At 46.7% G+C, this 19,981-nt stretch overlaps 1 protein-coding gene across 2 annotated transcripts in view; it reads left to right on the top strand.

Moving 5' to 3' along the window:
* Positions 1-19,981, top strand: part of SMARCAL1 (SNF2 related chromatin remodeling annealing helicase 1) — a 56,633-nt gene that overhangs the window by 4,703 nt on the left and 31,949 nt on the right. For both annotated transcript variants that reach the window (XM_088827729.1, XM_055397785.2), the window contains 6 exons: positions 497-547; positions 4,456-4,695; positions 7,288-7,338; positions 14,784-14,970; positions 17,659-17,809; positions 18,704-18,862. In XM_088827729.1, coding sequence (XP_088683855.1) covers positions 497-547; positions 4,456-4,695; positions 7,288-7,338; positions 14,784-14,970; positions 17,659-17,809; positions 18,704-18,862 — 839 coding nt within the window. The remainder of the gene's footprint in view (positions 1-496; positions 548-4,455; positions 4,696-7,287; positions 7,339-14,783; positions 14,971-17,658; positions 17,810-18,703; positions 18,863-19,981) is intronic.

The following is a 19,981-nucleotide window of genomic DNA, read 5'->3' as shown; positions in this document are numbered from 1 at the left end:
GTTGTTAGAAAATTTCTAATTTAGTTCATGTTTCCTTTAGTGATAGGCATCCCTTCCAGTAGCTGCCACGCTTGGGGGCTGCTTCGTGGCCATGTGGAGAATGGAGGCATAATTATTCACAGGCCCATTCCCCTGCTGCTTTCTGTGCATTGTAGCACTTAAGCCAAACAGCATTTGTGTGTGTGTGTGATAAGCAGATGTTATTTCCATTTTAAAGGCGATAGAACTGACTCAGCCAGGTGAAGTGGCGTGCTCAGGTTGGTTAATCCGGAAGGGCAGAACCAAAGTGGTTATCCTCAGGTATATTTGCTGTCTGTCCTCTCCGGGGATTTTGTACCTCAGCAGGGGCTTTTCAGTCAACTGTCTTGAACTTAGCATGCATGCGTGCATTCATTCATTCACCCATTCAACCAGCCTTTAATGAATGTCCAGGTACAACTCATGCCAAGTCTTTGGTCTTATTGTGGGCAAACCGGGTACTTCTGTTTCATTTCAGATCCTGCCACCAAGACATGGAACTTCAGCATGACCGACTATGGTCCCCTAAGTAAGTATGTGTGTAGTGCCCCCTCTTGCAGGGAGAAGCTGCTCTTGAGGAGTTCCTTAGAAGAAGCAGATGTAGTCTAGCTGGTGGTTCACATGGCTTTTGGGGTACCATCCCAGTGTTCCTCTTTCTTCTCACCATGGCCATCCTAGTGAGGCAGGTCCTTGGGAGGACATCACTGATCATATTAACAAAAGCTAGCACTTATCAGAACCTGCTACATGCAAGGTTGTTCTAAGCCCCTTATATATTTGCTAACTCTTATTCCTTATAACAACCATTTTACAGATGGGAAAACTGAGGTTCAGAGAGGCTCTGTAACTAACATAGGATCACACACAGCCAATAGGTTGTGCAACTGAAATTCAAACCCAGCCCATCTGACTTCAAAGTGCCTATTCCCCTCAGACTGTGGGCTCCAGCCATGCCAGGCAGCTGTGTGGGCCTTGCTGCCAGGAAGAGTAACAGTTCAGCAACAACACAAACCCGAGGGTGCAGAGAAGGGGCATTGCCCTGGCTGGTGCCAGGCTGTGCCACATCTGTTGGTGGTCAGGGCTCCCAGCTGCACCATTCCTGTCTTCTGTGATCTTGTTGACTATCCCGCACCAAGGTTTTGTCGCCTTCTGATGCCTGGAACCTGCATCTGGTCAGTGTCAGCCCCGTTTTGCTCCTCCTCCTTGTGGCCATGTCAGTGCCCTGTCTCTCCCCACCCAGTTCAAAGAGGGGAAAGCAGAGGATCCACGGGGAGGTCACTCCTCCACAGGTTTGGGGCATGGGGTAGAATTCTCTAGAATCACTAGTACAGTTTTTGGAAGTGATGAGACAGCCCCCTGCAGAACTTCCTGTGTTGTGTGTTTTGTGTTTTTTTTTTTGGCCTCCTCCACTTGAAATGTACACCATTAGCTTTGGGAGAGCTCACTTCTCCCATTATTTTATTTCTTTTATTAATTTATCTATTTATTTATTTATTTTTGGCCATGCTAGGTGTTCGTTGCTGCTTAGGCTACTCTCTAGTTGCGGTATGCAGGCTTCTCATTGCAGTGGCTTCTCCTGTTTCAGAACACGGGCTCCAGGGTGAGTGGCCTTCAGTAGTTGTGGCCTGTGGACTCTGTACCTGCTGGTCCCAGACTCTAGAGCACAGGCTCAGTAGTTGAGGCGCACGGGCTTAGTTGCTCTGCGGCGTGTGGGATCTTCCCAGATCAGGGATCGCCTACATTGGCATGTGGATTCAAAACCACTGAGCCACCAGGGAAGCCCTTACTGTTATTTTAATTCATTTATTGCGTGTTAGGAAGAGGAGAGACAGTGCTCTGAGTTAACACTGCAGGTTTTGATACCTGGTGTTGCATTGTTGCATATTAAACCAGTGATCTCCACCGTTGGGAAGTCTTTTTCATGTCCTGTGTTTTGTTTTTTTTTTCTTTTTTATACTTTTATATATGTATACAAAAGTAACCTACAGAGACTGTTTAAAGTCTCTGTTTTGTTTGATTTGTCATCTTTTTACTTCTGTTCTCTGACCATAATGCATGGTGACTCAGATGATGTCTGGTTTTGCAAATTCATTTAGGTTTTCTGTGCAATATGATTATTTCTGGTAATGCTCCACATATTTTTTTTTTAATTGTTTGTGGGCACAAAATTCTCCGTGGAGGTTTCAGATGAATTTTGCTGAACAGGACTGTTTAGCTCCCCTGTGTTTTGCCTGCACAATCTGCTTCTCCCAAAGTATGTCTTGAAAACCCTTGCAGCAATCATGAATTTGTGCCTCTGTCCTTCTTTCTTCATTTTCAGATGGTTCATGATTGCTGTGTCATCTTAGTGATAACTTTTCATTAATACAGTTTATGAAGTCTGTCAGTCTTTGTTTCGGTTCACCTCTGAACTTTGATTTTTTAACTCTACCACACACTCTTTGTAGGTCATGTGGAAAGTATACCAACGCACAAAAGAAGAAAAACCAGACCTCTCATCTGCCCTCCACCTGTCCCCACTCAGTATTAGCATTTTAGTTTTGTTCCTTCCAGCCTTTCTGCCTGTACATTAAAATATACAATGTTTTATATATTTAATATCATTTGTATCTTGCCTTTTTCACTTAGTGTTCCTGCATGAAGCATTTTTATCCATTTTGTATTTATGTATTTATTTGGGGTTGCGCTGGGTCTTCACTGCTTTGTGCGGTTGGCATGAGCTTTCTGCGGTTGCAGCAAACGGGAGTTTACTCTTAGTCGCAGTGCGCTGGTTTCTCATCGTCGTGGCTTCTCTTGTTGCGGAGCACAGGCTCTAGGACACAGGCTTCAGCAGTAGCAGCAGCAAGCTTAGTGGTTACGGCGCACGGGCTTAGTTGCTCCGAGGCGTGTGGGATCTTCCTGGACCTGGGGTCAAACCTATGTCCTCTAAATGGGCAGGCAAATTCTTATCTACTGGGCAACCAGGGAAGTTCTAAAGCATTTTTGTTTTAATGGTGCATGTTAAACAGTTCATTCTAAATGATGAAAATGTACATGTCTGTTATTGAACCACTTTGACCTCCAAAAGATGATTTAATATTGTTTTTTTGTACCTTTGTGTTTTCCAAAATTTCTTCCAGAAAAATTAATTGCTATATATGAAAGACTAATTAATTAATTAATGGGAGGCTATATAACGTTCCATTGTAAGAATGTGTCATAAATTGGGTAAATCGTGTTCTTTTTGTTTAATATTAATTTGCTTCCAGTGTCCCTAATATCAAAGCTATAAGGAACACCTTGGTCTATAAATTTTTGTGTTTTCAATTTATGTTAGTTGAGACAGATTTCCTAAAAGCTGAATCATTTTGATGACTTTTTATAGCTCTTGCTCTGTGTTGCAAGATTGTTTTCCAAAAGGTTTTCAGATATCTATTTTTTCTAATTATGCATGTTTAATAAGTAAAAATTGACTTTTTATTACTCTGATTATTTGCAGAGTTGCATGTTTCTCAAATGTCTACTGGTCATTTTTCCCCCCTTTTGAGTTGGTTACCTAATGTATCTTAGTGGTTTCAGTGTTTTTTTAAGTATGAGCTCTGTTCATATTTCTTGCTGCTGCTGCAAAGTCACTTCAGTCGTGTCCGACTCTGTGCGAGCCCATAGACGGCAGCCCACCAGGCTCCGCCGTCCCTGGGATTCTCCAGGCAAGAACACTGGAGTGGGTTGCCATTTCCTTCTCTAGTGCATGAAAGTGGAAAGTGAAAGTGAAGTCGCTCAGTCCTGTCCGACTCTTAGCGACTCCATGGACTACAACCTACCAGGCTCCTCCGTCCATGGGATTTTCCAGGCAAGAGTACTGGAGTGGGGTGCCATTGCCTTCTTCGATATTTCTTGTAGATATCTTTATTCAGTAGTCTTGCCTTTCATTTCAGTTTGTGTTTTTTGACTGTTTAGTTTTATGTCACCAAATCTATTAATCTATAAAATGCCTCAGTAATAGAGAAAACAAGGTTCAAAACTGCACTTGTGGCCTGACAGTCCTGTGTCTCCTTCCTTGTCTCCTGTCCTTGAGGGACAGAGCAGTGACCTGGGAACAGGGTTAAGGGGCTGATTTCAGGTGTGTTGATTTCCTTCAGTGGCTTCTCTGACATAGCTGCATCTAATAAGTTTACTCATCCTGGTGAGACCCCTCTTCTCCTTGTTCATTTCTGAATTCTAAGTTTTAAATTGGAAAACCTAAAGAATAGAAGAGTTATATTAAGGTAATCCTGAGATCTCTGAATCTCCAGTTAAACCTAACCTGCTCACCTTCCCCATCTAACTACACCTCTTGTCTCCTGCCTGCCTAGCAGACCTCCTTGTCACCCTGCTCCTGCCTCCTCTCCTACCTGCCTGAGCGTGCCAGGGCCTTAAAAGTTACCAGGTCATCACCTCTGTCCTTTTCTTCTTCCGCAGTGAAAGCAGCCCAGCGCCTCCCAGGGATCACCCTGCAGCCTTTGGAAGGGGCCGAGGGCCACGTGGAGTCACCCTCCACCAGCAGTGGCATTATAGCCAAGACAGGCCTTCCTGCAGCTCCCTCCCTGGCCTTTGTCAAAGGGCAGTGCGTGCTCATCTCCCGGGCCCGCTTCGAGGCAGACATCGGCTATTCAGAAGACCTGATTGCGCTGTTTAAACAGATGGATTCCAGAAAATACGGCAAGTAGTTGGCCTCTGCCTAACTCCCAGAAGGCAGAGTGGCCCATGATCTCAGAGAAAGATGTTCCCATCTCTTTAAATATTCAGAAGTGACTTTCTTGGCAAAGCCTTCCTAACCTGGTCCTCTTCCTGTGGAAAGGTGTTCCTTAAATTGTTACTGATAGTTGAGCACGTAGTGGGGTCTGCTTTGTTCCTAAAGGCCTCCCAAGAAGAAGATTCCTTCCCTGGTCACCTGGGCAGTGTCTGCTTGGTAGAAGCAGGTAAGTTCCTGCTATAACCACTTAAACCCATTTAGTTTTATCTTGTCCTTAGGAGAGCTTGAAAAAAATAGGTGTTTGTCATAAAAATAATTGCCTTTGCATAGACTCAGTTCAGTTCAGTCGCTCAGTCATGTCCGACTCTTTGCATAGACTAAGCCCGTGGTTTTCAAGCTTGAGACCGCCTCCCAACCACCTGGAGTGGTGGGTGAATCGCAGATTGGCCGATCCAACCCCCAGAGTAAACGTTGATGCCTGGGTTCCCACCAAGACTACAGATTTGATTGGCTTGAGGTGGGGCCCTGGATATTGGCATAAAAAAAAATCTTCAGGTGAGTCTAATAATCAGCTCGGCTTAAAAAGCACCAGACAAAATAGAGCAGTTTTGCTTGATTTTTTTTGTGTGTGAGTTTCTTCAAAAACTGCCACATCAGAATAAGGAGCAGAATTCTGAATTTCTAGGTTTCATTCTTAGCTTGGGCCTTGTTGCTTTACAAAGCAGTGTGGCTTTTGTATTCCCATTCTTGAAATGGTTTTAGCTTTTCCCTAGGCAGGTGAGAAGGGCTTCCCAGATGGCGCTAATGGTAAAGAACCCACCTGTCAATGCAGGAGACATGAGAGACTTGAGTTCAGTCTCCAAGTCGGTAAGATTCCCCTGGAAGAAGAAATGGCAGCCCACTCCCGTATTCTTGTCTGGAGAATCCCCATGGACAGAGGAGCCTGGTGGGCTGTGGTTCATCGGGTTGCAATGAGTCGGACACGTCTGAAGCGACTTAGCACAGCACACACAGGCAGGTAGAAAGCAAATCTTTAAACCTCTTGCCTTTGAGACATTATGCTCAGGCAGCATCGTGGATGAAGCCTCTGTGGAGTGACTTGCTTAGCGAGCCTTCCTCAAGGTTGGGGTTCCTCAGGAGGGGGTGATGCTGGCTGCTGCCTTGTTATCCTTTAGATGGATAGAGTTTTGACTGGTGAGAGCTGGCTGGGGAGTAGGGTTTAGGGGTGATGTGCAGGGCCCGACCCAAGTTCAGAGAGTGTTGTCCCCCTGTCCCCTGGACCCCTTAGGTCTTCGACTTCTGCTTGGGGTGGCCCTCAAAAGGCAAGTACCGATGACCTGTGACTTCTGATAAGTGTGGTCTTTGAAATCACACTCCTGACATGATCTGCTGTTTGTGGAGGAATGAGAACAGCAGAAATATTCATGCCCAAACGCTGCCCAGACCACTCGATGTTAAAACACCATGTCTGGATTTTTTCGCCATAACAGTTATTCATGGGCTTTTCCATTTGCTGCCCTGCCACTGTCAGGATCCAGCTGTTTTCAGAAAGGGCCTCCTGCAGTATTCCCACGTCAGGAGTGGGCTGTCTGCTTTGAGTCTTTCTGTCACATTACACCTGGGCCACCTTGCTTCTCTCCTGTTCGTGATGCCTTTTCCCTAACCACCTTGCTTCCTAAGTGACCAGACAGAGAAGAATTCTCTTGTACTACCCAGAAAGCATTTACTGAGTTGCAGCTTACTTGATTTTCTCAAAAGGTAGACTGGTAGGAAAACCAGAAGTAACAAGTCAGTGCTGGGTAGGGAAATGCTCACCCTTCTTAGTTAATAACGTGTGTACATTATGCTGTACTCCACTAATCAGAAGGTGACATCATCATCATCATAAGTTATCATTGTTTACCTTTTTTTGAGTGCATTGTTTGCCAGACCACTTTTATAAGCATTTTACATTTAAATTTTACATAATCCTTACAAGAACCCTATGAAGCAGGGGCTGTAGGATCCTCCTTTGGCAGATGGTGGGAACAGAGGCACAGAGAAGTTATGCAACTTGCTCAAAGTTACACAGCCAGGAAGTGGCAGACCTGGGATTTGACCACTCCGACCACATGTAGCTTGTTTTCCATGCACAAAATGAAGCTACTAATAATAGTGCCCAGCTTATAGCGCATTGAGGAGCCAAGGACATGGTCATATAAGTTTCTTGGCTTAAAGTGAGCACTGAATAAGCACAAGCTATGTTATTATCCCAGCCTTGGAGATTCGGGGCATTCCTCACCTGCTAGGCCATCGCTGGTCCTCTGTCCATGTAACTCCCTTTGTCCCACCCTTACCAACCCAGTGCCATCTCCGCGTCTGCTTGTCTTTCCTCCCTGAGTTCTGCGAAAGCCTTGATGACAGGTGTTGTCAGTCTCTCTATCCCTGCTGCCCAGCACAAGGTGCCCCCCGCCTGAGCTTCCTGGGGTTTTGTGAAACCAGAGGATGAATTATTAAGTGTGGTGACCTTGCAGGAGGGCAGGGTGTCACGTTTGCCTGTTTCTCTCTTCTCATTGCAGATGTCAAGACCCGGAAGTGGAGCTTTCTCCTGGAAGAATACAATAAACTCAGTGAGCTGCCCACCTTGCTTGTTTATATCATGCTATTGTTAAGCCTTAATCACATGCCTGAATTTAATGTAGTTTTTCTTTTGAAGATTGATTGCTTTACTTTTGACTCTCCCGGGTCTCCACTGTTGCACACGGGCTTGTGTGTAGCTGTGGTGAGGGACTGTTCTTTAGCTGCCGTGTGCGGGCTTCTCTTGTTGCGGAGCACAGGCTCTGGAGCACAGTCTCAGTAGTTGTGGCACATGGGTTCAGTTGCCCCGATGCATGTCTCGGAAAGACCAGGGATTGAACCTGTGTCCCCTGCATTGGCAAGCAGACCGCTAATCACTCAACCAGCAGGGAAGCCCCAATATAGCATATTTTAAAAGAATCACCTCCTTCCTCCCCTCCGCTGCGATAACATGACACGCTTGAGCGCAGGACTGGGAAAGGCGACGATGCTCTCAGCCATGCCCCTGTGTTCTGTGATAGTGGCTTTATGACAGCCCAAGGAAATGCAGGGCCACATGTTCCATCAGGCTCAGGCGGTGCTAGTCAGATACTCGAGGCCTGTGCGCCCTCCCACCCATCATAGAAGAATGAGAAGTGAGCGTTCGTGGGCTTTGGGGATCAGAGGCGAGCTAGGATTGCTGACGTTAGATGGAAGCTACTTTGGATCCCCTGTAAGAGCGGGCTCTTCACTTACTGCTAGAACCAGATGGTCTGTGGAAGCGGGAGAGCCATAGTGGTAACGGGCTTCATGATGGGCTGAGTTCTGCCAGAGGCAGAAGCCAAGGCCAGGGCACATCGGTGTTTAGTACACGCTTTGGAGCCTGACCAAGGGAAGGGCTATGTGTACAGATACAACTGTGAGAAGGAGAAGTCAGTTTGGGCTTATCATTTTGCTTCTCTGTGCCCTGCCTGGGTGGGGCAATGAATGAATTCCAATATGCCTGAGGAAGGGGTGGGGTGGGGTGCTGTGGTCATATCTTGGCCTGTCCTGGAGTGCTCGTCTGTCACCCGTCTTCCAGACTTCAAATCCTGCAGCGGGTGTGCAGCTGGCACAGCACAGGTTCCCCCTGCTTGACCCCTGAGAACTTTCTGGTCCCAGGGATGGTACCTGTCGGCCTGGAGAGACATTCTCCAGCTCAGTGGAGGTGGGGAGGTGTCCACCAGGCTAGGGATGTAAGGAAGAGGTCTCTTCCCTCTGTCTCCTTCTTATGTGATTTACTGTGTGACATCAGGTAGGTAGCTAAATATTCTGGGTCCCATTTGGCCCTTTAGTTAAAAAAAAAAAGGGAGGAGGGAAGGTATTTAATCCATATCTATCCTACTGAAATTAAATTATGAGGGAAGAGCATTTGATTCCTTGAGGGGAGACTTGCTGCAAACTTGGGGTTCAGTTTGAATACGATGAGTTACTTATTTAATATCAGCAGCCACTAGCTGAGGCAAAAAGGGTGGCTGACATTTCTCTGAGACCCCTTGGCTGCAGCCGTTTGGAAATTGTGGCTTGAGCAAATCATTTGGCCGAAGCTGAATTTTTGATGAGCAGTCAAAGTGAGTTTTTCTCTCTCAGCCCTTTGTCTTTCAACCACAGAAAGACATGTAAATATGTGAGCTACGAAGCCTTTGACTTCTATGGAACAACAAAAAGCAGGACATTTACAGCGTTAGCAGATGAATGTAATGTTGAAAAACCATGACCTGCAGCTCACACAGCGTTATATAATAGTTCCAAGTCTTGTGGGCCATGGACTCATTGAAATATGTGATGAAACAATGGAGTCTTCACTGGGAAAAATGTACAGAATGGCCACGTGTAAGGTTTTAAAAAAAAAAAGTGTTTATTTTTGGCCGCCTTGGGTTTCAGTTGCAGCCCTCGGGGCCCTTGTTCCGCCTCTAGTTGCAGTGCTCAGGCCTTGTTGCTCCGCAACATCTGGAATCTTCCTTCCCCGACCAAGGATCAGACCCTTATCCCCTGTATTGGAAGGCATATTTGTAACCACTGGACCACCAGAGAAGTCCCCACACGTAAAGATTTTGTTCTTTATATTACTGATTCCATGGACCTTGATTTAAGAATTCTAGAGTTAGGACTGCTTTTTTTGCATTCATTAAAATGAGGGGCTTCCTAGGTGACCCTAGTGGTTAAGAAGCCACCTGGTAATGCAGATGTAAGAGACACAGGTCTGATCCCTAGATTGGGAAGATCCCCTGGAGGAGGGCATGACAACCCACTGCAGTACTCTTGCGTGGAGAATTCCATGGACAGAGAAGCCTGGTGGGCTGCAGTCCATAGGGTTGCAAAGAGTCGGACACGACTGAAGGGATGATAATGGTTCATAGAATATAACAGTGATTTTCTTGTTGTTCAGTTGCTCAGTTATGTCCGACTCTTTGCGACCCCAGACTGCAGCACTCCAGGCATGCCTGTCCTTCACCATTTCCTGGAGCTTGCTCAAACTCATGTCCATTGCGTTGATGACGGCATCCAACTATCTCTTCCTCTGTTGATCCCTTCTCCTCCTGCCCTCATCTTTCCCAGCATCAGGGTCTTTTCTAATGAGTCAGTTCTTCCCATCAGGTGGCCAAAGTATTGGAGCTTCAGCTTCAGCGTCAGTCCTTCTAATGAATATTCAGGACTGATTTCCTTTAGGATTGATTGGTTTGATCTCCTTGCTGTCCAAGAGATTCTCAAGAGTCTTCAACACCATAGTTCACAAGCATCAGTTCTTCGGCATTCACCCTTTGTAGTTCAATTCTCACATCCATGCATGACTATTGATTGGAAGAACCATAGCCTTGACTAGACGGTCCTTTGTTGGCAAAGTAATGTCTCTGCTTTTTAATATGCTGTCTAGGTTGGTCATAACTTTTCTTCCAAGGAGTAGGCGTCTTTTAATTTCATGGCTGCAGTCACCATCTGCAGTGATTTTGGAGCCCAAGAAAAGAAAGTCTGTCACTGTTTCCATTGTTTGCCAGTCTATTTGCCATGAAGTGATGGGACCAGATGCCATGATCTTAGTTTTTTTGAATGTTGAATTTTAAGTCAACTTTTTTTTGTTGTTTTTTTTTTTACTTCTTCTTCGCTTTCTGCCATAAGGGTGGTGTCATCTGCATATCTGAGGTTATTGATATTCCTCCCAGCAATCTTGAGTCCAGCTTGTGCTTCCTCCAGCCCAACATTTCACATGATGTACTCTGCATATAAGTTAAATAAGCAGGGTGACAGTATACAGATTTGATGTTCTCCTTTCCTAATTTGGAACCAGTCTGTTGTTCCATGTCTAGTTCTAACTGTTGCTTCTTGATCTGCAGACAGATTTCTCAGGAGTCAGGTAAAGTGGTCTGGTATTCCCATCTCTTTAAGAATTTTCCACAGTTTCTTGAGATCCACACAGTCAAAGGCTTTAGTGTAGTCAATGAAGCAAAAGAAGATGTTTTTCTGGAATTCTCTTGCTTTTTGTATGATCCAGTGGATGTTGGCAATTTGATCTCTGATTCCTTTGCCTTTTCTAAATCCAGCTTGAACATCTGGAAGTTCTCGCTTGGTTCACATACTTTTGAAGCCTAGCTTGGAGCATTTTGAGCATTACTTTGCTAGCTTGTGAAATGAATGCGATTGTGTGGTAGTTTCAACATTCTTTGGCATTGCCTTTCTTTGGGATTGTAGTGAACACCGACATTTTCCAGTCCTGTGGCCACTGCTGAGTGTTCCAAATTTGCTGGCATATTGATTGCAAGACTTTCATAGCATCATTTTTCAGGACTTGAAGTAGCTCAGCTGGAATTCCATCACCTCCACTAGGTTTGTTTGTAGTGATGCTTCCTACAGCCTGCTACTTTGCACTCCAGGATGTCTGGCTCTAGGTGAGTGATCCCACCTTCACGGTTATTTGGGTTATTGAGTTCTCTCTTGTATAGTTCTACTGTGTATTCTTGCCACCTCTTCTTCATATCTTCTGCTTCTGTTAGGTCCATACCATTTCTGTGCCCATCTTTGCATGAAATGTTCCCTTGGTATCTCTAATTTTCTTGAAGAGATCTCTAGTCTTTCCCATTCTATTGTTTTCGTCTATTTCTTTGCATTGTTCATTGAGGAAGACTTTCTTATTTCTCCTTTCTATTCTTTGGAACTCTGCATTCAGTTGAGTATATCTTTCCTTTTCTCCTTTTCCCATTTCATAGATTGGGGAAAATCTGGACCCAGAGAAAGGAAACAGTTGTTTTCCTTGTCTGGAGCCTTGCAGAGGGTCACAGTAAAATCTGACTAAAATTGCAATTCTGAGTTGGAGATGCAGAAGCCAGGTCTGTGACCTCAGAGACTAGGGAGATGGAGTGCTGCATATATCACAGTTCCATTCCTCTGGTAACAGATCATAAACCTGGGGAGTCTGCACCTGTCCCCCACCCCTAGGTCTCGTATGTGAAATCAGATTATTGACCTGAGCTAGTGACCATGGTGCCTGTGAAACTAATTAAGAAATAGCAGTAAGACCTGAGAGTGTGAGTGCCCACTGCAGGCGCAACGGCTGCTCCGGTCGCCAGGCCAGGCCAGTCTCCTCTGAGCGTTCCTCCTCCCTCTTCTCTCAGTGATGACTCCCGGCCACAGCGAAGCTGGCAGCAGGCGTTCTGTTTTCCCCTGCCTGTCACAGTCCAGAAGGGTTCTGCGTCCCCAAATCAGTGATTTCGTCTTGTCGGCTGCTATTTGAAAACATTCACTTCCACATCTCTCCGCCATGTGGGCTGGCAGCGTTCTGCCAGAGAGCTGTTTTACAGAAACGACTTCTCGATGACTCATGAAGCCAGATAGCACATCCATCTGATCTCCCAGTGCGGGGAAAGGGTGGCAGAGAGTCGCTGACAGAATTCAGGCGGTCTCGGAAACACACTCTGTGGGCTGAACCAGCAGCGTAGGGTTTGGGGAGCTAGCAGTCAATAGGAAACAGAGTAGAGGGTTCTTTTTTCCCCCTTGAGTGGCTGAAAGGACATAATGTGTACAAAGCCTTGCATTTCACCCCAGCTGGATCATCCAGCCCTTTCTTAGCTTCATCAGGTATCTGAGTGCTGAAGATCACTAGGATTAAAATGAATATGGGTTCTGAAAGCACATGGAGTGCTCAGCCTCTTGAAGTGTGCAGAAATCAGCACGCTTGGATTTAATTTGGAAGCTTACAGTGTATGTCGGCATCAATACAAACAGTCTATCTTTTATTAAAGCCATCAGCGTTACCTAATTTCTTATCAGGGTGATGCTATTCATGCAAACGGTTTCCAGAAATACGCTGGGAAAAGATTGAAGGCAAAAGGAGAAGGGGGCGGCAGAGGACTAAATGGCTAGGTAGCATCACCAACTCAGTGGACATGAATTTGAGCAAACTCTGGGAGATAATGAAAGATAGAGAAGCCTGGTGTGCTGAACTCCATGGGGTCACGAAGAGTCGGACCTGACCAACTTAGTGAGTGAACAACAACAGAAATATTTAGGGAAAGACAAGTGGATTTAAATATATTGAAAATGCAACACAATTTAAGGTGGTGGCAGATGGCTCAGCCTCCATATTCACTTCAGTATTTGCAAGTGGCAGTTGATGTTTGTGGCTGAAGGCTTTTGGAATACCTTGTGGGAAGATTAAGAACACATGACCGTGTGGAATAGAGAACCAACAGCCTTAGAATTTCAAGTAACATGAATTAGAAATGAAATGGACCCAAGTTCTCTCTCTGATTCCTTCACCTGGATTTCTGGAGAATTCAATGAGCCCCTTGGTGGGTTACTACGACTCTTCCAGCGTGCCCCTGAGAGGTAAAGGGTAAAGAGCAATCGAGGATCTGTTGACAGTGGTCACTCTTCTAGTTAGATTTTTTTAAGGAAATGATGAAAGGGAAGACATCTTGAAAACTGTAACTGTGGGACAGCAGGCTGTGACTGGTAGTTTAATGATAATTCTACTACCAGGGATTTCTAGCTCTATCTTTTCTCTAACTTTAAATTTTAACTGATGTTATCCTGCCATCTCCCACTTTACAGAATTGTTTTATTTGAAACTTGAGTTTGTTGTTTTATTTTTTTCTGTATCTTTACTGAATAAAGAGGTTTGGTTTTGTTTCTTTTGAAATCAGGTGAAGCTAAATTCCTTCAAAAAAGAAAAATCAATGCAAGTACTTTGCTTTCATTTCCATGTAGGTGCTAGGTCATTTGTTTTTCCCAGCTGGTTTAATGGCCCTGACTAGAAAAGGTCTCTCCATCGTTATATTGGAGTGTGGAAGCCGCACACATGAAGGAAATTAAAGATCCTGAAATATAAGCTTCAGTTCAAAGAGAGCCATGGCCACTCCCAGTGTGGACTCTCAGCTAGGCAGGGGTTGGTGAAGCTCTTTTGTAAAGGGCCAGACGGTTCATATTTCAGGCTTTGTGGGCTGCGCTGTCTCTGACCCAGTGGCTCAGCTGCAGCATTAGGCGTGAGGGCCGCCACTGACTGTCCACTAACACATGGGCACCGCTGTGTCCCCACGAACTTTGCTTATCAGGACAGTAAGCAGACTGATTTGGTCCACAGGCCACCTCTCCCAAGAGGAGATGCTTTTCCTCTTATGGAAAACGTCCAAAGTGCAAGGCCGTGTGCATTGTTCTCAGTCAGTGGCCTTTACATGGACTCTGCCCTTTGTTGTTCTTTGTAAATAGCGCTCCTGTCCTACTGATTTTTCTCCCTCCCCCCCACCCCACCTCCTGGATTGTGATATTATTTTATTTTTATGTATTATTTTTTTGCTTTTATTTATTTGTAATACTTTTTATTTTGTATTGGAATATAGCCAGTTATCAATGTTGTGACAGTTTCAGGGGACAGCAGAGGGACTCAGCCATACACATGTATCCATACTCCCCCATGCTCCCCTCCCATCCAGGCTGCCCCAGCTACTCTTCTTTCTTGGAAACACCTCACAGCTTCTCTGCATGAACCGCAGTGCTTTCTTGCCTGTGGACAGCATGTAGCTTAAAGTTCTCCGTCTTCTCAAACGTCAAAACCAAGATAAAACATAAGGAGAATGAAAACAAGGCAAGATTTATTCATTCGAAGTCTTGCTTTAACTGGGCTAATTTTTGAAGAATATGGGTCCTTATTTATTGAAAGGGAATACTAAAAGAATTTTTTTAATGACTTTAGGTTAAAAAAGATCAGTCACAAAAACATGTCAGTTCTTTCCAGTGTTTGTGTCGTGTAGTGAAAATCAGTTTTGCATTACTGAGCACCCTCTTGTTTGCAGACATTAAGAACAGAGGGAGAAAACTGGTGCTCTGCCATGCATCTGTCAGCACCCAGATTTCTCTCCAGTTACTTTTTTGAAGAAGGTGGCACACTGCAGAATTCCAGCCCTTGAACTTTGTATCTCAAAGCCCCTTCTTTGTTTCCCGGAAGTCTTGGGCATTAACGCTCCAATTCTTATGCCTCTGTTCTTTCTAGTGGAAAGAGTGCGCTGCCTTCCACAAGTTCAGCTGGATCCTCTGCCCAAGACCCTCACCCTGGCTTTCGCTGCTCAGCTCCAGAAGACGTCTCTCTCTCCTGTGGCAGACATCCCTGAGGCAGACCTGTCCAGGGTGGATTCCAAGCTTGTGTCTAGCCTGCTGCCCTTTCAGAGAGCTGGAGTCAAGTAGGTTCTTCCTCTGTCTTCCTGTGCTATTTCCTCTTCAGGTTTATTGATGGCCACGAACTAGGTTCAGATGCTTCCTCTTTTATGAACACTCCTCTTTCACAACCTTCTGAAAGCGTCTGGGGATTAGAGTTAAACAGCCCAGTCGTGCCGTCGCCAAAGCCTGATTGTAACCGTTGATTTCAAATTCCCTAAGTTAATCAGGGAATTCCCTAAGTTAATTCCCTAAGTTAATCCCTAACCTGCTGCTGCTGCTAAGTCGCTTCAGTCGTGTCCGACTCTGTGCGACCCCATAGACGGCAGCCCACCAAGCTCCCCCGTCTCTGGGATTCTCCAGGCAAGAACACTGCAGTAGGTTGCCATTTCCTTCTCCAATGTGTGAAAGTGAAAAGTGAAAGTAAAGTCGCTCAGTCGTGTCCAACTCTTCGTGACCCCATGGACTGCAGCCTACCAGGCTCCTCGTCCATGGGATTTTCCAGGCAAGAGTACTGGAGTGGGGTGCCATTGCCTTCTCCAAATCCCTAACCTAGACAGCATATTAAAAAGCAGAGATGTTACTTTACCGACAAAGGTCCATCTAGTCAAATTTATGGTTTTTCCAGTAGTCATGTATGGATGTGAGAGTTGGAGCATAAAGAAAGCTGAGCACCGAAGAACTGATACTTTTGAACTGTGGTGTTGGAGAAGACTCTTGAGAGTCCCTTGGACTGCACAGAGATCAAACCAATCAATCCTAAAGGATATTCAGTCCTGAATATTCATTGGAAGGACTGATGCTAAAGCTGAAACTCCAGTACTTTGGCCACCTGATGCAAAGAACTGACTCATTGGAAAAGACCCTGATGCTGGGAAAGATTGAAGGCAGGAGGAGAAGGGGATGACAGAGGATGAGATGGTTGGATTGCATCACCGACTCAATGAGCATGAGTTTGAGCAAGCTCCGGGAGTTGGTGATGGACAGGGAAGCCTGGTGTGCTGCGGTCCATGAGGTCACAGAGTCGGACAGACTGAGCGACTGAAATGAAGTTAATCAGGACTCTGGATGGCAAGGGTGCACAAACTCTACTCGAAATAGTGTAAGAAGTAACCTATGTGTCCTTGACTCATGCCACCCACAAGCCCACTGCTCACTTTCCCACCTTGGTTGGTCACTGGCATCCGAAGGGCAGAAATGCTGTTTTAAGGCAATTCAGAAAGAACTCTGCAGCCTGGAGTTCTTGTGGGCCATGCCAACTGCTGATCAGAAGAGGGGATGTCCTCTTTCTTCTCTGTGTAGGAACGAAAGGAGAAGAACTAATCAGCTGGCTTATTATCAGGTTCCTGAGCAAATGATCAGTTTTTCAGGAATTCCGATGAATGAGGAGTGGTGGTTGGAGCAGGAGACCAGGTATCTGGCTTTGAGAGAACCTTTTAGCTTTTCCTTGATTCATCATGTGGGTCAAGCAAGTTACTGTCATTGTGTCTTGGTTATTTTTCTCGTTTTGGGGAAAACTGGTTATAAGAGAGACACTTTCCCAGCAGTTACGATGGCACCAAGCACTGTTTTAAGTTTTTTAGACATTATGAATGCCTACAACACTCTCTGGAGTAGGTCTGGCTGTTATTCCATGTGATAGCTGAGGCACGAGGAGGGTATAGATCATTTGCATAAAGGCGCACAGCTCCCAGGTGGTGGACTTGGAATCCCAACCCAGGCCAGTGGGGCTCCGAAGGAGTGGAGTAGTAATCCCATGCCTTATTCACAAACTGTTAGCCAGGGCTACTGCCCTGGAGAGTCAGAGTCACGGTTGCAGGCTGCTAGGTGATGAGCCACAGTGCCCCTCCTAGACCAACACTCTTGCTCCATCCGTCTTTCTGGACATCATTCGTTTCTCCAGTGTTTTCTGTCTTTGCCACGCTTATGCATACAGAGTCCTCTCTCACTTTGCGAAAAGCCATATTTTGACCCCACCGTCTTTCCTTTCTTCCCTTCCCTTCCCAACAGATCCCTCCTGTGACAAGCGCGGCCCTCCCAGCCCCTCTTTAGGGAGGCTTTCCCACTTTCTTCCCATCCATCCCGTGGGCCTCACCTGCACCAGGCAGAGAGCAACTCATCTTATTGGAAACTCCACCCACTTCACTTCCATGACCTAAAGGTCTTGGAGCTTCTTCCTACCCTTTGACTATACATTTCCCTGGTAGCTCAGCTGGTAAAGAATCCACCTGCAATGCAGGAGACCACTGTTCAATTCCTGGGTGGGGAAGATCCGCTGGAAAAGGGATAAGCTACCCACTCCAGTATTCATGGGCTTCCCTTGAGGCTCAGATGGTAAAGAATCTGCCTGCAGTGTGGAAGACCTGAATTCAATCCCTGGATTGGGAAGATCCCCTGGAGGAGGGCATGGCAACCCACTGCAGTATTCTTGCCTGGAGAATCCCCATGGACAGAGGAGCCTGGCGGGTTACAGTCCATGGGGTCGCAAAGAGTCAGACACAACTGAGCAACTAAGCACAGCACGCTGTCCGTGTTTGTAGTCTTCTCTAGATTATTACCACCCTGCCCCCAGTTTGGCCCAGTTTGGGGGCGAGGTCTCTCATGAACAGGTAGCCCCCTCCAAGCAGTGGTGTGGCTTCCCGTGGTATGCGATGGCAGTTTAACCGCTGCCCTGGGAGGTGTGCCGTGCTGTATCCTCACCATGTCCTCTTCAGTTTCGCTATAGCACAAAGAGGCCGCCTGCTGCTTGCTGACGACATGGGCCTGGGGAAGACCATCCAAGCCATCTGCATAGCGGCCTATTACCGGAAGGAGTGGCCCCTCCTGGCAGTGGTCCCGTCATCTGTGCGCTTCACCTGGGAGCAGGTCAGCTCTCCTGGTGTCATCCTGTTAACAAGGACAGTTTTCCTGAGTCAGAGTCACCACATGACTGTTCGGGGGCAGGACCCAGGGAAGCTCGGAAGCTCTGTGTCATCTGAGGGCGAGAAGGGAGATGAGATAGCCTCCTGAAGCCAGGCCCCTGGGTTTCTGAGCTGGGATCAGGCCAGGCCTTCAGGAAGGAGAGGAACAGTCTTGCCAAGCTCCAGCTCACCTTCGTCTATCACAGACGCTTCCTGAGCGCCTCTGGTGTCTCTGCTGACAGCAGCTTTCACTTAGGTTTCAGAATAGTTTTACTCCCTTTATTTCCCTTAATCCTTACGTAACCATGTGCAATAGACATGAGATATTAACCACACTCACAGATGAGAAAACTGCCCCTCAAAGAGGCTCAGCACCACGCTTACTGCTAGTGAGGGGTGGTTCCAGGACCTTGAGGTCACACCTCCTAACTGGTCACACCCTAACCAGTAGCGAGTGGTGTGGGTAGGAGGCAACTTTTTGGCTGAAGAACCCGACATGACCGTTGTGTTGTCGCTCAGCCGTGAACTTGTCCACCATAAACCCAGGGATCAGAGTGGTACTGTGAAATGAATAAAATTCTCCATAAGCAGATGCGGTGAGGAAGGAAGATGTGGTTCATTGTCCATAGGTTTCCCCCTTCATGCCACTCGGGGGCAGCTGTCGGCTTCCTCAGGCTATGGCCGTTCATGGGGATGGGGGTATGACAAATGCTGGGGTTGGGGGGAGACCGAGTGTGCCTGCAGGGGGCGCTAACCTCAGTCCACCTGGAGAGAGTCAGTGATGGCTTGGTGGGGGTCCCAGCTGGCGGCTGCCGGGCCAGAGCCTCACTTGGGTTTTGTTCTCTCCTGTCACTCCCAGGCCTTCCGTCGGTGGCTGCCGTCTCTGAATCCAGTTGACATCAACGTCGTGGTGACCGGGAAGGACCGCCTGACAGATGGCTTGGTCAACATTGTCAGTTTTGATCTTCTGAGCAAGTTAGAAAAGCAGCTAAAACCCCCTTTTAAAGTTGTCATCATTGTAAGTGACTCGACAAAGTCTTTCAGTACTTCCTTCCTGGGGAGTCTCCCTGAAAGCGCCATGAATGTCCGCATCTGTAATGTCATGGAGCCTCCCTAGGTTTCTAGAAGAGAAATCACTGGCTTCATTTTGTGAATAACTGGTATTTCATTTCTCTCAAATATCAATTCTCAGTCCTAGCTACATATTAGGATCTTCTGGGGGCTTTTTGGAAAATGGTGATCTGCTGGGTCTGTGCTGGGGGTTTCCAGCCCGCCTCTTCTCCCCACGGAGGGTCACGATGGAGCCCATGGACCCCGGACAGCCCAGAACTCCAGGAACTACAGCCTGGACAGCCCGGACCTGCGCCTTCATCTGCTGCTCTCTTTGGCGGCATGACCCGGGCGTGCAGTTCAAACAGCTAATAGATTTTCTTTCAGCCAATATAAAGACGTTCCCTCCCACCACAAACACATACACACAAAAGCACTCATTACCCTTTTTTGGAGAAGCTTTCAGAGTCTTGCTCCCAGATGTGACGGTATGTCTTGTAGTTGCCATTTGCCCTCTTCTAACTCCTCTCATTCTCCAGAAGGAAAGTCTGGAGAGGCTGACCTCCTCTCCAGCACTCAGTGTGTTCGCAAGGCTCACAAATATAACCCTGAAAAGGTGCGAGTCTCTCCCATCCCCGCCCACATCCAGCCAGCTTCCGCCCCAAGTCCAGGTAGCAGACGGTCCGGGGTTGAGCGTGCAATGGATGAATTCCAACGTAATTTTATCCTCACTTCTCCTCTTGGCAGAACAGGTGAACCCGATGCCTCCAGGTGACATGAAAGGGTCTTTATGCAAACGTGTGACTGGTAAACTGCCAATGGTATTTCCCTCCTCTAAAAATAGTATTCTCCCCAGACCTTGCTGCTCGTGTTGTCAAGTGCACATCTCATCTAGAGAGAGCGAAAGGGAAGGGCTCTTGGAAAGCTCTTGGTGAGCCTCTGAGACATATGCATCAACAAGGCTGCAGTAGAGGCTCTGCCTCGGGTTTCCCGGCAGCAGGTTGACTGCAAGGGAGCCACCTTCATCCGTTTGCTCAGCCAACTAAAGCATCATCCCCTGTGCAGGGCCATGCACTGCTGCAGGTAG

The sequence above is a fragment of the Moschus berezovskii genome, chromosome 2 (assembly GCF_049115385.1).
Source record: "Moschus berezovskii isolate FMDL1 chromosome 2, NW_MosBer_1.0, whole genome shotgun sequence".
NCBI classification, from domain to species: Eukaryota; Metazoa; Chordata; class Mammalia; order Artiodactyla; family Moschidae; genus Moschus; species Moschus berezovskii.
The sequence above is the reverse complement of the archived record's forward strand: the minus strand, read 5'-3'. Positions and strand labels throughout refer to the sequence as shown.